The sequence below is a fragment of the Drosophila biarmipes genome, chromosome 3L (assembly GCF_025231255.1).
Source record: "Drosophila biarmipes strain raj3 chromosome 3L, RU_DBia_V1.1, whole genome shotgun sequence".
Classification (NCBI taxonomy): Eukaryota; Metazoa; Arthropoda; class Insecta; order Diptera; family Drosophilidae; genus Drosophila; species Drosophila biarmipes.
This window is the reverse complement of record NC_066613.1, coordinates 18,442,763-18,461,272: the sequence shown is the minus strand read 5'-3', so window position 1 is coordinate 18,461,272 and position 18,510 is coordinate 18,442,763. Positions and strand designations below refer to the sequence as shown.

At 44.0% G+C, this 18,510-nt stretch overlaps 4 protein-coding genes across 4 annotated transcripts; 3 read left to right on the top strand and 1 right to left on the bottom strand.

Annotated features, from left to right (window-relative positions):
- The first annotated feature begins 8,384 nt into the window (after positions 1-8,384).
- Positions 8,385-10,422, top strand: LOC108035668 (tumor susceptibility gene 101 protein). The gene is made up of 7 exons (XM_017111375.3): positions 8,385-8,590; positions 8,693-8,777; positions 8,864-8,929; positions 9,000-9,275; positions 9,340-9,560; positions 9,618-9,964; positions 10,036-10,422. Exons 1-7 carry the CDS (start codon positions 8,546-8,548, stop codon positions 10,220-10,222), a joined length of 1,227 nt encoding a protein of 408 aa, XP_016966864.1. The 5' UTR covers positions 8,385-8,545; the 3' UTR covers positions 10,223-10,422.
- On the bottom strand, positions 10,403-10,885 carry LOC108035669 (transmembrane protein 258). The gene is made up of 2 exons (XM_017111376.2): positions 10,767-10,885; positions 10,403-10,706 (listed from the first exon to the last, which is right to left on the bottom strand). Exon 2 carries the CDS (start codon positions 10,703-10,705, stop codon positions 10,469-10,471), a length of 237 nt encoding a protein of 78 aa, XP_016966865.1. The 5' UTR covers position 10,706; positions 10,767-10,885; the 3' UTR covers positions 10,403-10,468.
- Positions 10,886-11,224: 339 nt separating this feature from the next.
- LOC108035244 (uncharacterized) lies at positions 11,225-18,365 on the top strand. The gene is made up of 6 exons (XM_017110778.3): positions 11,225-11,366; positions 11,437-11,770; positions 13,066-15,192; positions 15,255-15,454; positions 15,514-15,651; positions 15,712-18,365. Exons 1-6 carry the CDS (start codon positions 11,358-11,360, stop codon positions 18,223-18,225), a joined length of 5,322 nt encoding a protein of 1,773 aa, XP_016966267.1. The 5' UTR covers positions 11,225-11,357; the 3' UTR covers positions 18,226-18,365.
- Positions 12,136-12,968, top strand: LOC108035243 (uncharacterized). Its single transcript, XM_017110777.3, has one exon. The coding sequence runs from the start codon at positions 12,213-12,215 to the stop codon at positions 12,897-12,899; it is 687 nt and encodes a 228-aa protein (XP_016966266.1). The 5' UTR covers positions 12,136-12,212; the 3' UTR covers positions 12,900-12,968.
- Positions 18,366-18,510: the final 145 nt, after the last annotated feature.

The following is an 18,510-nucleotide window of genomic DNA, read 5'->3' as shown; positions in this document are numbered from 1 at the left end:
CTACGTGCATTAATTGCGCGCTGCGGTCACATAAAACGACCCCAGGGGGCGGCAATCGAGGGGGCGTTCGGCAGGTGGTAGTGTAACTGCAGCTGCTGCCAGATGAGATCAAAGCTACACTGGTCTGCAGGGAAGAGTTCGGAGAAAGCTGGCCTCGAAAAAGTGCATAAGATGGCGCCCTATATGAGAAATGCCTTTTTTAACAAGTAATAACAAATAATTTTAACCTTCATTTAATTATTGTTTTATGGGAAAATGTAAAGCAACGTGTTAAAACGGACATCCGATTATATAACAATAAAATAATCTATCTAGAACCTAAGTCAACTTTAGTCAAAAACAAAAGTACTTTAAATAATCATTGCTTTCTTGTTCTTCATTTATTTATTATAATTTAAGAACATTTACTTACTTTAAAATGCATTATTTTTCTTTTCTTAAATATTTTGAAACCAATATAAAATAATTTTTTAAATAATAGTTAAAAATATATAAAAATAAAAAATAATTTTTTAAATAATAGTTAAAATCTAATATATGGTACTTATGATTTTAATATAATTTTTTAAAAATACTTTTTACAAAAACCTCATGATTTATTAAAATGTTCTCACCATACATTGAACTAAAATAATACAAATATTTTCCCGACCAGTGTCTAATGCCTCAATTGCAAATTCGAATTTCAAATATGTGTCATTTACGGGCGCAACAATTTTTCTACATCTCCATACGAATGCACCTAACTTTTTGCCGGATTTCTACATCTGCTGCTGAGTTATGAATGCAAATGCTAATGCAACGGCTGGCCATAAGTCCCCCGGCATCCATCTATCTATATATATCCATCTGACTATCGATGTAGTGCATCGGCAGCAGATGTGAAGTAGAAGTAGAAAAAAAGGCACAAGAGAATCTACAAATTAGACACGATTTTTTTCAGCTGGCGAACACGATCCGAGAATCGTATGCAAGGCAAACGGAATGACAACTTTTAGATAGAATATAGAATATACACATATATATATATATATATATAGATGAGGCAGCATTTAATTAAGCTGCAGCCGTAGGTGATAATCAGCAGTTACCCCCTCCGCTAATTGGTTCTAAATTGCAGCCCACAAAGGCAGCGCCCGATCTTTGGTGGCCTTGTCTAGGGCCCACAGCTGTGCACACATGCTGCTCGAGATTTATGGCCATAGACGATAGACGGTGTACTATAGACCATAGTCACCGCCGATCTGTCTGTCGCTTGCGAGCGGAACAGCTGGCTGCGTTTATCGCCTCCCCATGCACCTCCCACCGCCCCCTAAGCACCTCCCAACCACCCCCCCAGCAAATTGCCTATCAATCATTTGGCAATTGACCCTGGCAGTCGATCAATTGGCAATTTTCCCACTCGGTATGCATTTGCTTTTCATCTGCTCGTTTTTTTTCGGCCAATGATTCAGCACATCTGGCGCCATCGCCAATTTATGCAAAACATAAACATATACATATCAAATATTTCAACTATGTGGCCTGCCTTTGATTTCTACATGGAATTCTCAGGCGAATTCTTTGGAAACTGCGAAATGCGCAAACCGCAAATAAAATTAGCAAAAAGCAGTAATAAATTTAGTAAGAAAACGCAACTGGCGCCTGTTTTTTGTTCACAAATCTATACACTGCTTAGTGGGGGATTAAAGCTTATAAAATAACATAATATTTAATAATACTATAATACTATGTTTTTTTTTAATTTATTAAAAAATGAAATATGTTAGGGATCTGTAATATTTTTTCTTCGTATTTTTCACCAATTAAAATTAAATCCAAAAGTAAATGGGGATATTAATTACTGTTCAAAATATAAGGAGCTATATAAGAACTTTTTTCCTATCCCTGGCCCTGCTTAAAAGTGTATTAACCAATCTATAATTAAAAAATAAATATATTAAGGATCAAAATACAAAGGTAAATAAATTCTGTGTTACTGCTAAAAATGGTATAGTATTTTTATAAGTTCCTTGTAACCTATCTTAAGCACATTTCGATAGTGTATTAACCAACTTACCTTTGGCTAACTATATATTTTTTTCCTTATCTTGCCTTATTTAAATTTTCTTGTTATTGCTGCGGTTGACTTTTGAGCCAAGCGTGACGCATTTGATTGCTGGCTCTGCTGACTTTTGTTGACTGCTCGTATAAATTGGTCAATGAACGCGTTTGTTTATAAAAAATGATTTCGAGTTGGGGTTTTGACGCCACTCTTTGTTAGACCAACTCTGGCTACCAATATAGTTGTTTTATTTTATGCACTTTTGAGTGTCGCTGGGGGCTTCCTAGACTCGTTTGCCTCCCTGGCTTGATTGACTTGGAGGACAAACGATAAGAACACACGCGAAGGAAATTCCTTATTGAAGTAAGGATTATTTTTTCGATATCACGGAGACAAAAAGCTGTGGGACTCCCGATGCCGGACAACGCCAACTGACAACTGTCAACCCAAAACAAACATTAAACGCTCGACAAAAGCCTCGACCGCCGAGCAGACGGTACATCAATTTTTCATTTAATTTAAATTTAAATTCAGCTTAGGCTACTCGGTTTTTTCGTTTTTTTTTTTTTTTGCTGTTCAATTGCCGGGACAGGCGCAACGAATGCTCTTTGCCTTGCATTCCACTCGCGGTGACGTGTCTTCGGTCTTTTGGGGCCGCTCATTATGGCTGGGGCAGCTGCCAGGTCACGTAACACTCGAAAATAAGTTCTGCTCGGGACAAAAATCAATTTTACGTGCCAAAACTCATCGATTTCCGCCGCCTCGACGGGGGCGAAGGGGCGTGGCCCTGGGCGACAAGACAATTAAAGTTCACTTAGGCAGCGTTTTGCATTTTTATGCCGGCCAGAGTTGGGTTTTTGTAAATGGTTTTCATAGGCTGGGGGCATGAGAAAGGTCGAAAAGTTCGTTGCCTAAGTCTTTTGATTTTCGTCAGGTGCTTTTCACATTACCGGAAGCACTCGTCGAGCGATGAGTAACTGCGGCAGTCGGATGTTGCCAGCGAAGTGCTACCGTGGATCGTGACCGAGGGGTTATCATCATCATTTATGATTGAATGGTGAATTATTTGGGGTACATTTCCGAATTTATTATGGCTTGTTTGAGTCCCAAAATATTCGCTGTGACTGAAATATGAATGACTGACATTTGGGTGGTGTGTTTTAAATGGCTTATACTTAATCAATTTAAGTAAGGTAGGTTTAAATTTAGTTGATATTTTATCATTTGTTTACCCTAATAAAGTATTATATATTTATATTTTTGGTATTTTTTGAGTTCTAAGCAAAAATACCAAGCTTCTGTAAAATCATTAATTTTTCTAAAGAATTCCCCCAAAGTTCTTTTCCCATAAAATAGGTTTATACAACCCACTTGAAAGGTGACTAATTTTCGCCTGCTGACTCACAGACCGCATTCAAATCCGAAACTTATTCAATCAGCATCAATCAACCTCTGTTCTAATTTGCCACTTGAAAGGAGCTGAGCTCGGATTATTGATAATTTGCCACTCCATTAATTACCAGAAAATTTGAAAAAAAATCCGTTTATTTAACTGCAAAGATTACGAAGCAAAATAGTCATAGAATTATATACCAATTTCAGTGCGAGTGCTTTGGCCTAGGTGGTTATGTGCCCAGCATTTAAAATCAAATCGAAATCTGGAAACCCATAGTCAGCCAATGATCATTCATAAATTTCATTTTAACGATAGCGGAGCACAAGACAAAAAGCTATCTAAATAGAATAATTAATTGAATTTAATGCGAAATCTAACAGCAAACTGAAAAAAACAAAAGCCATAACAGAAGCCATAAAGTTAATTCTATGTCCCGCGTCATTGATAGGCATAATATTTTTGGGACGTGATAGGACAGTCAGGGCTGAAAATCGAGCTCTCTAGACCGAGTGAAATAAAGGAAAATGCTTCCTGTAATGCTGACATTGAAGCTCCATTCAAAATCTGGGTAATTGTGTCTGTGTCGTTGTCATTATGCTCGAAAATTATTGTTCACTTGAAATGGGCTTTTGGGGTTCTAGAAAACACAAAACAAGCCGAAGGTTTTTCTCGACTCATTTCACATTCTAAACTGTCAGCGGCTCGTCTCTGCTCTTATTTAGTGCTCTTCTAGAAGTCATCAAAGGCGATCTGGAAAACCGAAAAAACGACCTGGGAAGCGTTGTTCGAAACCTAAGAAGTTGATTGATAATTTTTGGTTCGCCAGCAATGCGGAACCGGAGCTAACGGAGCTAAGCCATGGAGTTTTTCGCCTGGAGCAGGAACACGTCGCCCAAATCCCAGTCCCTGTTCAATTCATCGACTGCTGACAGGCCAACAAATGATGGCTAATTCAAAGTTCGCACAAATCAAACAACCATCAATCATCGTCGAGCACACGAACAATTCGGGTATTTTGTCACAAAAACAAAGCAATTTCCTAATTAATGGTCTCTGGCGTCGAGTGGCAGAGTTCACGAATGTAAAACGAGGAGGAGCCGCAGGTGAATACGGGGCTTGACCCGGAAGTGACCCCCAGATACGCCCAAAAACAGAGGGCCTATATTATTTTTTTTCTATTTCTAGCTCTTTTGGAGAATGCTTGGAGATGGGAGCTGAAAAGAATATGCAAAGATGTAATTAAGCTATTCACCATACCCTGGGGAGAAAATTAAAACCCTTTTTACTACCTCCTGAGTGGCTAATGTTTCAAAAATATCATCTATTCATGGCTAAAAATACTATAAGTTGTATAAGTATGGTTGTATATCTTAAGTTTTTTAAGTTTCATATATCGCTGATTATTTCAATGTTAATTTAAATAATTTCATTTATATTTATATTTTTTTAAAATATACTTTTTACCAACTCTACTCTGTATCTAAAAAATACCAAAGGACTATCTCTTAAAGTATATTAATGAAAAGAAGAAAAATACTACATATATACTAATTATACTTTATGTACATTTTTAAAAATTAAGAAAATTAAAAGCCCAAAGCCAAGGGTTAAAAAAATCAATTTTTAATGGGCATAAAAGCGTAAACCTCTTAGTCGTAGTTAAACAGCTTTCAACAGATCTAGCCGCTGCTATGCCCATGCTCAAAGTTCAAACATCTTATTGAATATTATTTCATGCTTTGCGTATTTCTACGTATCTATTTGTTCTTGGATTGGTTTTGTTTTCCCCAATGTTGTGTGTATTGTTCATTAATCGCTGCAAAGTGATGCTGGCAGAAATTTGCTCTTTGTTGTTAATGATACAGTCGGTGGGGGCAGGTACCACAGGTATATAGCGTGTCATGGCAGCATCAGGTGTATTATTGATTCTTGCGCTGGGCTTTTGTTCGAGTGGCTTATTGTTTTTATGGCATAATAAATAACATTAAATAGCATTACAGCGGAGTTTCAATGGGCACCTTTTCCGCCTTTTCGAAGAGGTCACTGGGGCGGATGAATAGACCCCGTCAGTGTAATGAGTTTAATGCGTTTGATGGGTGCTGTTCCTGGGAATTCTCCGGGGAATTTTGGCCTTTTCTCCATGGAATCTCTTGGAGCACACTGACAGATTAATTTCATTAGTTTTTGGTTTTTTTTTTTCCATTGGCATTTATTTTTAGACCATTATTGTTTGCGCGGCGGTGGTCATTAGTCTTTATTTTTAGAACGCCGAGCAATAAGTACTCCGAAAATAAATCTCGATTCAGAGTGAGGATTTGCCATTTATAAAATGTAAAGACATAATGGCAGCCAATTAGCCGGGCTTTGCCTGCCCACTTCCGCTTCTGGCCAAGTCCATTATGCCGAAACGGATCCATCGGGCTAGAACTCCGGGCCGGATCGTCGGAGTTTGGGTCAAGTACTCGGCCTCAGAGTGCTGAAATTGTTTTAATTAAATTTATTGCTCACAAGGCGGCTGGTGGCTCGTTAGAAGTCATTGGCAGGCGTGAAGTGATTAATCGAGCCGTGAGATTCGGTTGACAAAATTGATGACTTCTGAGCGAGATCCAATCGCTCGATTCGGAGTTCGTGGGTGGTCCGCTCCCGACCCCGACGCATGTATCATTCTACTCTCGATTCTCAGCCGGAGGTGCGCCGAGATCCGAGGCCTGGAACCTCCCAGGCAAATCGAGAAACATTTGGCCACGGCAATATAACAAAAAACAAAAAATGAGACTTACAACAGTTAGTTGTTAGTTGGTCAATGGGTTATTATGATAATGAACTCAATTGCCGCTGGCCCAGAGCTTTGTTGTAATTTGCGTGGCCTTGGGACATGGGCTAGAAGATTTCACAGCCAAAAGAGAGAATAGACGAGGCTCACAAAGACCGAGGAACGCGATTATTACGATGATTATCATTATCGCGGTGGCAGAAGAAGCAGCACACAGCTGGCCGGAGGTCAACGCGGTTGAGAAAATCAAGTTTACAAAAGCAGGCAATTACACAGCCACACGGCAAAATATTTGAATATATTTGAAGATCTAATGTGGTTTTATTCGGGCTGTTACAAAGGTATTTTCAAAGGAAATCTGAGTAAGCTGAGGAGTTTTTTAAACCCATTTGAGGCAACATTTCAGAAGAAAAACTTTAAAACTCACTGACAATTATGACTGACAAACCATATCTCTCAGAATCTACTTATATAAAATATTTATTTAATATTTGTGCACAACTAGAAATAAAAGGTTTACTTCATAATAAAATAAACTATTTATTACCAATAAAATGTTCATCAAAAACTTTATTAATTAAATATTTCATTATTTCAGAACCAACGTTGATAGTTTTTCCAGTGCACAGCCGAGGCCCAAGTTGGCTTCCAGCAGTAGCGGTGGCCAAAAGTGATAAGAATCGCGTTGGCTAATTAAAAGCGACCACGAGGCGTATGAGTAATCGGCAGTGTGCCCAAAGTGATTTATGTGAATTCACTTCTGAGTTGAACTTCAGCCGAGCTCTTCAGGCGAGTTCAAGTACACATGGTCAATCATTTGAATTTGGCCGAGGGCGAAGCGCACAAGAAGCCAATTGCCCAAAAGCACTTGCCATTCCGCCGAATTGTCCAACCAACCGAAGCAGCCCATACCCAGTCTATTTATAGGTGTATATTTTCTATTCATATTTATTCAATTTGAATATTAGGATTTTATTTTAATTTTTAAAAATTTCTAAGCCTGCCATTTATAGATTTTAGAACATTCATGTTATAAATTTTTTTTCTGATACTAAATTTATCTGATATGTAAAATCTTATCTAATTTTAAAAAAGTATTGACTAAGCAATGTTTAATAATTTAAATCCCTTATACCAAAAATAATAAAAATATTTAAAAAAAAGTTTTTAAGTATTTTAATATTTATTAATTTGTTGCAATAACCTCAGCCATGCTGCTGCTGATCTACCCTTAATGATAGGGCAACATTTGGCTACTGTACTTGTTCATTGATTGCGCTTCGGCCAGAAATCAATCAGCAAAGCAAACAGTAACAAAAGGCATTAGAGGTGGCCTTCCTTGGAATCGAAATTTTATGTGCGCGAACTTGAGACATTGGAAGTAATTACTGTCAAAGCGGAATCCGCAACGGAATTGAAAATCGCGACAAAGTGCCTCGAAAAAGTTTAACGACTCGCGCCAATTTCTGGCCGCAATTAGGCTTAACGAGTGGAGCAATGGGTCTGTGCATGGATTTGCTTGGCAGAGATAAGCCGATCGGTAATTGGCACGTTTTTGGCTTAATTGCTGCTTTGATAGCCCGAGGGCTACGATTCAAATAGGATTCGGTTAATTTAAATCAGCAGGGGCGACTTGAAATTAGAAAAGAATTTAGAGCATTAAGTTCGAATTGGTTAAAGGCATTAAAATCCATTTTTTTGCAAGGAAACCCGCCCGGTCTATAAGTAAGTTTAAGTTCTAGGTGATTACTTACATAGTTATTGGATAAGTTAGTGAAAGTTTGTTTAAACTTATTAAGGAAAATGATTTCCAAACATTTCATGGTTTCCGTAAAATATCAAGAGTTTCAAAATTTAGCTTAAAATATAAACATATAATTTTTTTATTTGAAGTTATTTTAAACATGATCATAATTTTGAATTTAAAGCTTATGCCAAAATGTAACGGTTTATTGTCGATAACAAGCAAAAAGTCTGGCATCACTGGTCACGGAAAAATACCAAATAAATTCTATATTTTGGTATATTTACAATTCCCGGGGGAAATACCAAGGATAAATTAAGTTTGTTTGTACCCAAAATTCGGAAAACAGGAAAAACCGAGTTAAACTAATGTTTCACAATATTCCGCAAGTGTGACCAGCTTGTGAGGGATCCAAAATCACTACTCTTCCAGACGCTATTGTGGGGATAAGCAGCGTGCACACTGTACGTCAGATAACTAACATTGTTTTCGTTCAACAAATTCTCTGTGAACCTAACGAAAAATATCAAAAATCCAGTTGATCTTGGGGAGGACTTCGATTTGAGCCGATCTGGTTTGCCAAGCACAATGCCCGCGGTCGACGACTCACAAATAACGAAGTATCTATCAAAGGTGAGGCCCCCTCTATGAGTCATCCGCCCATTCTCTGGGATTTCATTTTTTCCTTTCTTCTGCACGCAACGCAATTAACTAATATATCGTATTTAATTGCAGTATAAATATGTGGGCGCCACCAAGAAGGACGTGGTGGATGTGGTCACTTCATACCGCAGCTTGACCTACGACCTGCAGCGGTTCGGTAAGAGTCAGCTGATAACAGCATCCCACCTGCCTATACATTAATTAATTAATTTAAATGTATTTAATTTTACACTAACTTTTCAGTATTCAACGATGGCAGCTCCAAGGAATTGTTCACTATTCAGGGCACTATCCCCGTAGTCTACAAAAGTAATAAATTATATTACGAGTGACTCTTCAGAATGAAAGATAATGAAAATGTATTCCCCATTTCTATCAGATAACACCTACTACATTCCCATTTGTATATGGTTGATGGACACACATCCGCAGAATGCCCCAATGTGCTTTGTCAAGCCCACTCCCACTATGCAGATTAAGGTCTCCATGTACGTGGACCACAATGGAAAGGTCTACCTGCCCTACCTGCACGACTGGCAGCCCCACTCCTCCGATCTGCTGTCCCTCATCCAGGTGATGATCGTCACCTTCGGCGATCATCCGCCGGTGTACTCGAAGCCCAAGGAACAAATCGCAGCGCCATATCCCACAAACTGTGAGTTATATATTTAAATCTTCAATCAAATGTGAGCTGATTCCCATACTTAATTCCTCCTCAGCCTTTTTCCCTCAGCCGGGTGGACCTGGTGGCAGCAACGCGTTTCTGCCTTACCCCACTGCAGGCGGAGCTGGTGGTGGCAACTTTCCGCCGTATCCCACGGGCTCCAACTTCGGACCGTATCCACCGACGGGCGCAGGTCCAGCTGGGCCATCCGGCTATCCGCCCTACATGAACTTCCCACAACCGGGGGGTGCTGGCTACCCACCAGCTGCGGGATACGTAAGTTTACTATCAAAATCATTAAAGAAACCTTTTCAAAGTGGTTTCCTCTTTTAGAATCCCTCCAATCCCAGCTCTACGGGCACTATTACCGAGGAACACATCAAAGCATCACTAATTAGCGCAGTGGAGGACAAGCTGCGTCGTCGCATTCAGGAGAAGGTTAATCAGTATCAGGCCGAGATCGAAACTCTCAATCGCACCAAGCAGGAGCTAGTCGAGGGCAGTGCCAAGATTGACGCCATTATAACGCGCTTGGAGCGAGAGCAGGTTGATCTGCAGAAGAATATCAGTGTGCTGAAGGACAAGGAGCAGGAGCTGGAAAAGAGCCTGGAAACATTGGAGAGCGCTGAAGCCATTGACCCCGACGAGGCGGTGACCACCACAGCGCCCTTATACCGACAGTAAGTTGGGGGATATTATAGCAAACATACTGAAGATATTCTACATTATGGAAACCTTTATCCACTCGCAGATTACTCAATGCCTATGCCGACGAGGCTGCCACCGAGGATGCCATCTATTACCTGGGAGAGGGACTCCGCGGCGGTGTCATCGACTTGGAGACCTTCCTCAAGCACGTCCGCCAACTGTCCCGGAAACAGTTCATTCTGCGGGCCACCATGCAGAAGTGCAGACAAAAGGCCGGACTGGCCGGATAGAACAGCCATGATTTCGAAACCTGCAGTGATTTCTTATTCGACGGGGTAGTGCGTGCACGTTTAGACGATTTATATGTTAGCATAATATATATGTATGTATATTCGATATTGTTTTAAGCGCAAATTGAATCTTTGAAAATGGAATTACAAATAATACCTTAATAAAAAGAAGGCCTCATGTACGTTCACGCCCACGATCAGATCTTTAGTTTATTTCTATACGGAATGGTCTTTGCTTGCTATATCTCATACGTAAATACCGACGGTTAGGAGCAGGAACACAATGCCGAATCCCAGGAAGACGGAGGCGCACAAGCTGATCAGCAGCTCCTTGATCAGGGTGCTCTCCTTGGCGCTTTTCCGGGACACCACGAAGATGAAGAACCAGGCGGTGAAGAAGGTTCCGATGACCAGGAGCACGGTGGCGAGGTGGGGGAAAACGGCCGGGTTCACGGGCGAAACATAGCGCTGCATAACGTCCATACTGGAAAGGGTATGGAGGGTTAGTTTAGCTACTCCTTTATCACATTTCCGGCACACTTACATTGTATTTTAGCTTTAATTACTTCTTGTTATTTTTTGACACAAATTGTACGTGGCCCGGCGGCTAGGGTTGCTCCTCTAGTTATCGTTATCGGTCGGCACCCCGACTATCGATAAGGGCTCGAATTTCAAGAAAATATTTGGGGGGATAGTTTATACTTTTACTTAAACAAGAACTACAAAAACATAGAAAATATTTTTAAAATCTAAGTAACATGTTTTAAAAAGTATTTATTTTAATAATATATCTAGGAAAAAATAATATAGCTTTGTACCTGGTAAAACTAATATAGAACTTATTTAACAATTATTTGTACACAATAATAACATATTATAATTAATTGAATCACTAATAACGGAGAGAAAGAAAGACACTAATTTTAAAACGAATTTCCTTAAAATTAAGTATTTAGCTATCAGTTATTCACTTTTTCGATAGGCACATCGTTCGATAGCCAGAGTGCCACCACTACTTCGATTGCCCTCTCTTCCCCAACCGCTCATCCCTAGTCAACGTGCTCTTCTTTCTTTTCTTTTTTATCAATGCGCAGGAAAAATAAACCAAAATCCAGGAAAAACAAAGACGCGCACTATGAGTGATGTGAGTGCTGGCCCAAATACCTGCCATTCGACCCATTGTCATATCCCATAACTTCTACCCCCATCCGCAGCTTGAGGAGATGGACAGCGAGCGGCTGAATGAACTAGAATCGATACTCTACGCCTCGATCCACTACAGCGATGGAACGGACGAGCCGAGGGCCGTGGATCCGCCTGCTGTGGAGTCACCCAGCGACAAGGATGCCAGGAGCATGCCACCGCCTCCGCAGCAGAAGCATCCGAAGCCTGGCCACCGCTTCGTCAGTGGAACGCGGGTGATCAACAACAACAATGCGGGCCCCAAGCAGAAGCCACGCTACTGGGCGGAGGGAGCAGAGGCCGCGGGGCAGGGGCAGGTGGTGCAGCCAGCGGAACAGCAGGAGGCCACAAACAAAACAATCCCAGGTGAGTGGTAATGGCTATCAACTAGATAGTCATATGATAATTTCATCCATATCCCAAGAAATTACATACATAATTCGCAATCTGATGATTCAAAATCTAAACAAACTTAGCAATAAACAATACCAAATAACTTAATAAACCTCTGATAAGACTGAATTGATAGACAATGCAAACAGAAAAACAAACCTTACCATAAAAAAGAAATAAACTCTTCAATTAATACAATTTCATACCTTCATGTAGTTCGTCTTTACTCGACAAACGACAACATTTCAAGCATAAGCTCTTCGATTTGTCGACCTCCTTTACATCTTAATAATGACCCGAGTTGTTTTAAGAAACCCCCATTACCAATCAGCCTGGCTTTGGGCTCTAGCTTACTTCACCCGTTCCCAAAACTGTTTTCGTTGGCGTGCTTTCAAAATTCTCCATAAAATTCCAAATGATGACCTGTTTCCTCAGTCGCTTCCTGGGCCTGGGCAGGTGTGGCCTGCAAGTGCTCCACAGGCGGCTGGGCCACTTCAACCACTGCACCCTGGCCCTGGCCACTCTCGACCTGGTCTGCATTGTGTGCCTGCTCCATTACCAACTGGTGCAGCATGGCCGGGACCTGTTCTTCTGGTGCGAGGAGCTGAACCAGCGGCTCGTGGAGTACCTGCTCTCCGGGATCGTACTGATGGCCACCGTCAGTGTGCTCGGCTCCTGCGTGGATGGCCTCATCTTCTCGGCCCTGGTTCGCCGGGAAATGAGTCGTTACGATATGCCGCGACAGTACTTTGAAGACCGCTACCGCAGGTTCGTGTTCATGCGGTTGGTCAGGCAGCTTGAGGAGGCCCTCAAGGTGCAGGCCAAGCAGTCTGAGATGGGCCAGAGCACCATGATGCCACTCGGGAACATGTCCGAATCTCAACAGCTAATCAGGCAGGCAATCGACGAGTTTCGCACCGCAGTGCGCATCCTTCTGTGGCCCAATCGGTCCGACCTGCTGGCGGAGGCGTTTGTCCTCTTCCACATCAGCGAGTCTCAACTGTCGGACCTGGCACTTCAGGGCTATAAACTAAACGACGTGGAGGGGGAGGACATATCCAATGCCCGCCTAACTCTAATGCTCAACCCACCGTGGTATTGAAAAGTGTCCCAACAAATTCTTCCTTAATAAGAACAAAATTTATTAAATAAAGTTGTCTATAGAAAAGTATTGACCTTAATATTTTCAAAGAAAATCTTATTATAGTGCTGATAGCAAGATGACACCAAGTAACTAATATTTATTTGTAAATTTTCTTGTATTTTAGCTGCTGAAATCACAGCCCCTCCATCTCCCAAGAACTTGGAAAAGCCGAAGGACAAAAGTCCATTGCTGTCGCCCAAAAAGGGAACGCCCAGCCAACCGAAGCCAGGAAACCAGCCTTCGAAGCCTCAACCGAGTCCTCAGGCAAAGCAACAGCAAAGTCAGCATCCCAAACAGCAGACAAAACAGCAGCCTAAGCCACAGCAAAGTCCGCAACAAAAACAGCAGCCCGTTCAGAAGACGAAGCAGCAACAAAATCAGCAACCCAAGCAGCAGCAGAAGAAGCCGTCGCCGAAGCAGTCGCCAGTAGTACAACAAGCCAAACCGCAACCAACCACACCCACCAAAGTTAATCAGGAGGCATACGAAGAGGAACGCTTCGACCAGAGGCTTCTTGTGGCCATCCCACCGAACTGCCCGCCCAAAAAGCAAAACAAACCGCAGCAAAACAAGCAGCAGCAGCAGCAGCAGAAAAATAAACAACCGCAGCAGCCGCAACAGATCAAAAAGGAGCAGCAGCCAGGACCAGGACCTGGACCCTTCGGTAAGGCCAGTAGAAAATTGGAGCAGATGCAACGCCTGGTAGGAAAAAAACAGAAGTCCAAGCAGGCGCAATTAAATAAAAAGCTGCGCAAGCAAAAATCAACGCCGGTGGAGTTTGTGAATCTGGCGGAGAGCAGCCAATCCTCTGAAGACGATGATGTCGTGCATGTACCACTGCCACCGGCTCCTATCATTGAACTAGATGCCAGCGATGGGGAGCAGCCCTGCACTTCATCACAGATCTTTCACGAGGAGAACGCCATGGATGCGACGGATGTGAAGATGGGTTTGTCTTGTATAACTGATACCGAGGCGACGGGAATGGTGACTGGCACTATCACATCCTCCGCGAACTCGCCCTGCTGCTCCGTTATGTCAAGTGATGACTTCATAGTACAAAAGGATACCAGTCGCTTGTTGGCAGAGCATGAGAATGACGACCTCCTGGTGCTGACAGAAAAGGCTATACGAGAATCTGTCCAGAAGGTGCCAGATAAAGAGGTTGTAGAGGAAACACCCCAGGATCATGCGGCTGATACCTCCTCGGAGTACGAGTTTGTCCCCCCTTCGCGTCTGGAGGAGATTAAGCGGAACTATCGTGTGGGCGAGCAGCAATTCAGGGCTCTGGACGTTTACGAAAGTGAGTCTGATCTTACCGAGAGTGGCATATATTCGAAAGCCAAGAACAAGACGATGCCGACAATCATACGCAGCGTAGACTCGCCATCGGGCAGCTCCTCCGTGGAGGAGGTGGTGGAGCCCAGTGTGCAAAAGACCAAGCGCCTGCGTAAGCGATCCACTTCAATTAACGTTCATAGCCAGTCTGACCCAAACAATGATGATCTGGGTGATGACACAGATAGCGAGGATGGAGTTCATGCCACCGGAGTCCCTGGCATAGCGCGTGGAATGGCTGTGGAGCGATGCAAGCGCAGGATCCGTCGGATCAGCATCAGACAAAACTCTGACGAAAATCCCAAGAAAGTTGCACGCATCCAAAAACCCAAGGTTTCTGCTAGCCAGGAGGCCAGCTCTGAATCCACTTCCGAGGATGAGCTGCCAAGTGCCAGGGACATAGCCGAAAGATTACTCAATCCGAAACCAGATGGGGAGCCGGCACAAGAAGCCACTGCCGATGACCTGGAAACCGTTTCCATTGGCTCCGATGCGAATTCCGAAGCAGAAGAGGAATTCCGCGATGCCATGACGGATCGCTTAGCAGCGGTCTTTGAGCGCATGGATGCCGAGGCCCGAAAATCGCAGGAAAAGGAACAAATGGATGCCAGTGGATATGCATCCGACGAGGAAGATTCCCGAGACAAAGTGGCAGATACCACGGTGCAAACCGAGGAGGACTTGGATGTCTCCAAAGAGTTGCAGGAGGCGGATGCCGAGGACAATGATGCAGATATGTCGATGGAGGAGCCAGCCATCCAAGTGGAGCATAATTTACCACTTTTAGAAGACGACGACAGTCTGCCCAAGGGCGGCGAACTCATAGGCTGGAATGAGGAGATGTGTCGTTTCTACAACGACAGCTGGAATGGGGAACAGTTCTCAGTCCACAAGATCCAAAAGAAAATGAGTGGTGAGTTATAGATAGTGATAGATAATTCTCATTATGAAGTTGTTAACCCACTGTAATTGCAGCTCTTCGCCAGGAGTGGAGGCTTAACAACGCGGACAGGTATCCGGTGGCACGACCCCGCTCCCACGCCAAGTGCACCAACTGCTTTGAAATGGGTCACGTGCGTTCCAAGTGCCCGCGTCCCCGCAAGCCACTCGTGTGCTTTCTCTGCGGCACTGTGGGCCATGCCGAACCCCGCTGTCCCAATGCCATCTGCTTTGGGGTAGGTCGTCATCGTAATAAATATAGTTATAATCTAATTTACTCTGTTCCCTTTTCTAGTGCGGCTCCAAGCAGGCTATCTACGTGCAGCAGTGCAACAAGTGTTCTTTTAACAGCCGCGTGGTCTGCCAGCTGTGCAAGATGAGAGGCCATGGCACAGATCACTGCCCAGATAAGTGGCGTCGCTACCACTCTACGGTAATGCAGGAAAGTCGTTTCTCCCAAAGAAAAGCTAATTTTCCATTTTCTCTTTGACAGACTCGTTCCAACGCGGAACTGGAGAGCAGGGTTCATTACAGGAACGTTCAATGCAGCTACTGTGCCGGACGCCACCTCTTCGAGAACTGCCGCCAGCGAATTGGAGACTTTCGTGGCACCAATTACACGAGTCAAATTGTGTCCCACCAAAAGATCTACAAAAATCGCGGTGGACCCATTGGCTATCTTGGCGATCTGAGCAGCTTCTTTGCCATTGAAACACCCTTTCACTTCAAGTGGAACAGCCCGAGTATGCCCAAAAATAGCTACTATGCTAAGTTCCTTGTCCAGGTCAACTTGGCAAAACCGCAGTCAATTAAAAGGAAATCAACCACTGCCCTGGCGGAGATTCCAGCTAAGATATATACCCATGACTATGTGCCCAACGCTCAGGTGAAGGCTGCTCGAGGAGAGGTATCTAGCGAAACGGCTAAGAAATCGGTTACCAAGCCAAAAGAGAAGCTTGTTATTGAGGAAGTCATATTGCAACCACAAAGGCAGCAACCTGAGGAGGAGCAACCTGGAGAGCAGCAACCGGAAGTGGAGCAACCTGCAGAGGAACAAGAGCCTGAAGAAGAGCAGCCTGAGGAGCATCAACCTATGAAAGAGGAACCTAAAGAGCAGCTACCTTATGAGGAGCAGGCAACGGAAGAGCCTGATGAGGAGCAGCCTACGGAAGAGCCTGATGAGGAAGATCCATTGGTATCCATTCAGCGTACAGAGATTACCACCAACTTTCAGACTCCAGAAAGTGAGACCGGAAAAGCCAGACCAGTGGTGGCACCCCACGAGATGGACTCTGATTCGAACTACAGTTTTTCCGAGCACTTTGAGATGCCCAGCTCGACGACTAGTGAAGATCTAGACGGTCAGCCCACCAGCCAACTGCCGCTCAACCATCCCATGTCAAATCTGCCCGATGTTATACCCCTTACGATGGATGATGACTTCGAACTTTCCTCCAATGTGCAGGGTATATCCATGTGTGTGAACGCCACCTCAAGCGGTCGCCGGAGTGATGACGATCCTCGTCCGGATTCCAGTGAAGAGCTGCCCGACATCCCAAGCGAGGGCAAGATCATCATGTCACGCGATCAATCAGAGTACCTGTTCAGCCCCGAAGGCCGAAATTTCCTGGCTACCGCCGCCAAGCAGTGCCAAGTTAGCGTACGCATGGACTTCAAGGACTACGGGTATGTCCTCGTGATCTATGGCCTCAAGAAGAACCAGGAAGAACTGCAAGTAAAACTTTTGCGCCGTAACCAAGAGGTCAAGCGTAAGAGCATAGAGTTCCAGAGCCAGAAACCGCCCAAGCGCATCGATGTGCTCATCCGCTTTATGCGGGATGGCATCAATATGCTGAACACCAATCTGGGCAATGCCAAGAACCACTATATGCGCATCAAGGAGCTGGAGGAGATGAACACCAAGAACGGTTTTAAGATGGCAGAAAAGAAGCGACGCCAGCTGAACATGATCCTGGTGGGCCAGGCGGGACTCGTGAATGGCAAAACCCATCTGGATCAGCTGCTGGTTTTGTTGCGCAGCTTGATTGATGACTACTCGCCGGATGAAAATGCCACGCCCCAAATGCGCAACGAGATCGAGGACCATTGGCGCATGATCTTCACAGCCTATCCACATCAGAATTACGACTCTCTGATCAACAGTTATGGGCGTCTGGATCAAAAGAACCGCCTGCCCTCGCTGCACATAGATCCTGTGCTGCTGGGCTTGCAGCAGAAGAAAGTACAGAGCCAGCCGCAATCGCCGACCAAGCGTCCTTCTTCGCCAACGCCAGCCCCGCCGACTTGGCAGCACATGGCTCCACCTCCACCGCCTCCCAAAATGACGAAGAAGAAGCAACGCCAAGGGCAGGAGCAGCAGCAGAAACAGGCTCAGCAGACGCAGCAGAAACAGGCTCAGCAGACGCAGCAGAAACAGGCTCCGCAGACGCAGCAGAAACCAAATCAGCAACAGCAACAGCAACAAAATTCACAGCGACAGCAGCAACGTCTGCAGCAGCAACAGCAACGCTTGCAACAGCAAAGGCAGCAGCAAGGGCGTATGGAACAGCAGCAGCAGCAGTCACAGCAGCAGGCAAAGCAGCAACACATTGCAATAGCTATTCAGCAATATCAGCAGAGGAACAACCAGCAACAGCAGCAGAACCAGCAACTTCAGCGTCCGCAATTCAACCAGATGCCCTGCAACAATCCGCAGCAGCGATCGCGAACCGATCTCCAGCTGCGCCAGACCCTCAATCCGGAGTGCGACCGCCTGCTGGCTGAGGTGGATCACAGCGAGCACGGAAGCATCAATACGGACGCCAACAAGGCGTCCATGTTCTGGTCCCGCGAATCGCTGAAGTACCTGGACGAGCTGTTCAAGATGACCTCCAATGCGGACACCATGGAGCGACTCAATCGGGTGCTCCAGCGATCGCAGCGTGGTCTGTTGTCGCACAACGATTACCGTGCGGTCATTCGACTGCACTCCCTGCTGTGCAACTGAGGATGGGCCATGGGCTGGGGGGTCACTTTATTTTCCTGGGGGTCACTTTCATTTTGTTTAACAAATGCCAACATATTTCACAATGGGTATCTGAAAGATATTACCTAAAAACCGAATAAATACATAACTGACTTTTTTCATATCATTTGACTTCATGATGGAGTGCTATCCAAAGCGTCCTTGAAAATCGTGCTAGAACTATTCAGGATTATGAATAAATTTAATTGAATTATATTTTTATGTTTGTTTAAAATCTAAAACAACACTGAACAAATCAAGGATTAG

What these genes read in the sequence shown, in the direction of transcription:
- LOC108035243 (XM_017110777.3), top strand. Translation starts at nt 12,213, where the DNA reads ATGATGACCTGTTTCCTCAGTCGCTTCCTGGGCCTGGGCAGGTGTGGC.
- LOC108035668 (XM_017111375.3), top strand. Translation starts at nt 8,546, where the DNA reads ATGCCCGCGGTCGACGACTCACAAATAACGAAGTATCTATCAAAG. An exon ending in TAACGAAGTATCTATCAAAG is followed by an intron (nt 8,591 to 8,692) that starts GTGAGGCCCCCT and finishes ATTTAATTGCAG; the next exon opens with TATAAATATGTGGGCGCCAC. An exon ending in TATCCCCGTAGTCTACAAAA is followed by an intron (nt 8,930 to 8,999) that starts GTAATAAATTAT and finishes CATTTCTATCAG; the next exon opens with ATAACACCTACTACATTCCC.
- LOC108035244 (XM_017110778.3), top strand. An exon ending in GATCCAAAAGAAAATGAGTG is followed by an intron (nt 15,193 to 15,254) that starts GTGAGTTATAGA and finishes CTGTAATTGCAG; the next exon opens with CTCTTCGCCAGGAGTGGAGG. An exon ending in GGCGTCGCTACCACTCTACG is followed by an intron (nt 15,652 to 15,711) that starts GTAATGCAGGAA and finishes TCTCTTTGACAG; the next exon opens with ACTCGTTCCAACGCGGAACT.
- LOC108035669 (XM_017111376.2), bottom strand. Translation starts at nt 10,705, where the DNA reads ATGGACGTTATGCAGCGCTATGTTTCGCCCGTGAACCCGGCCGTTTTC.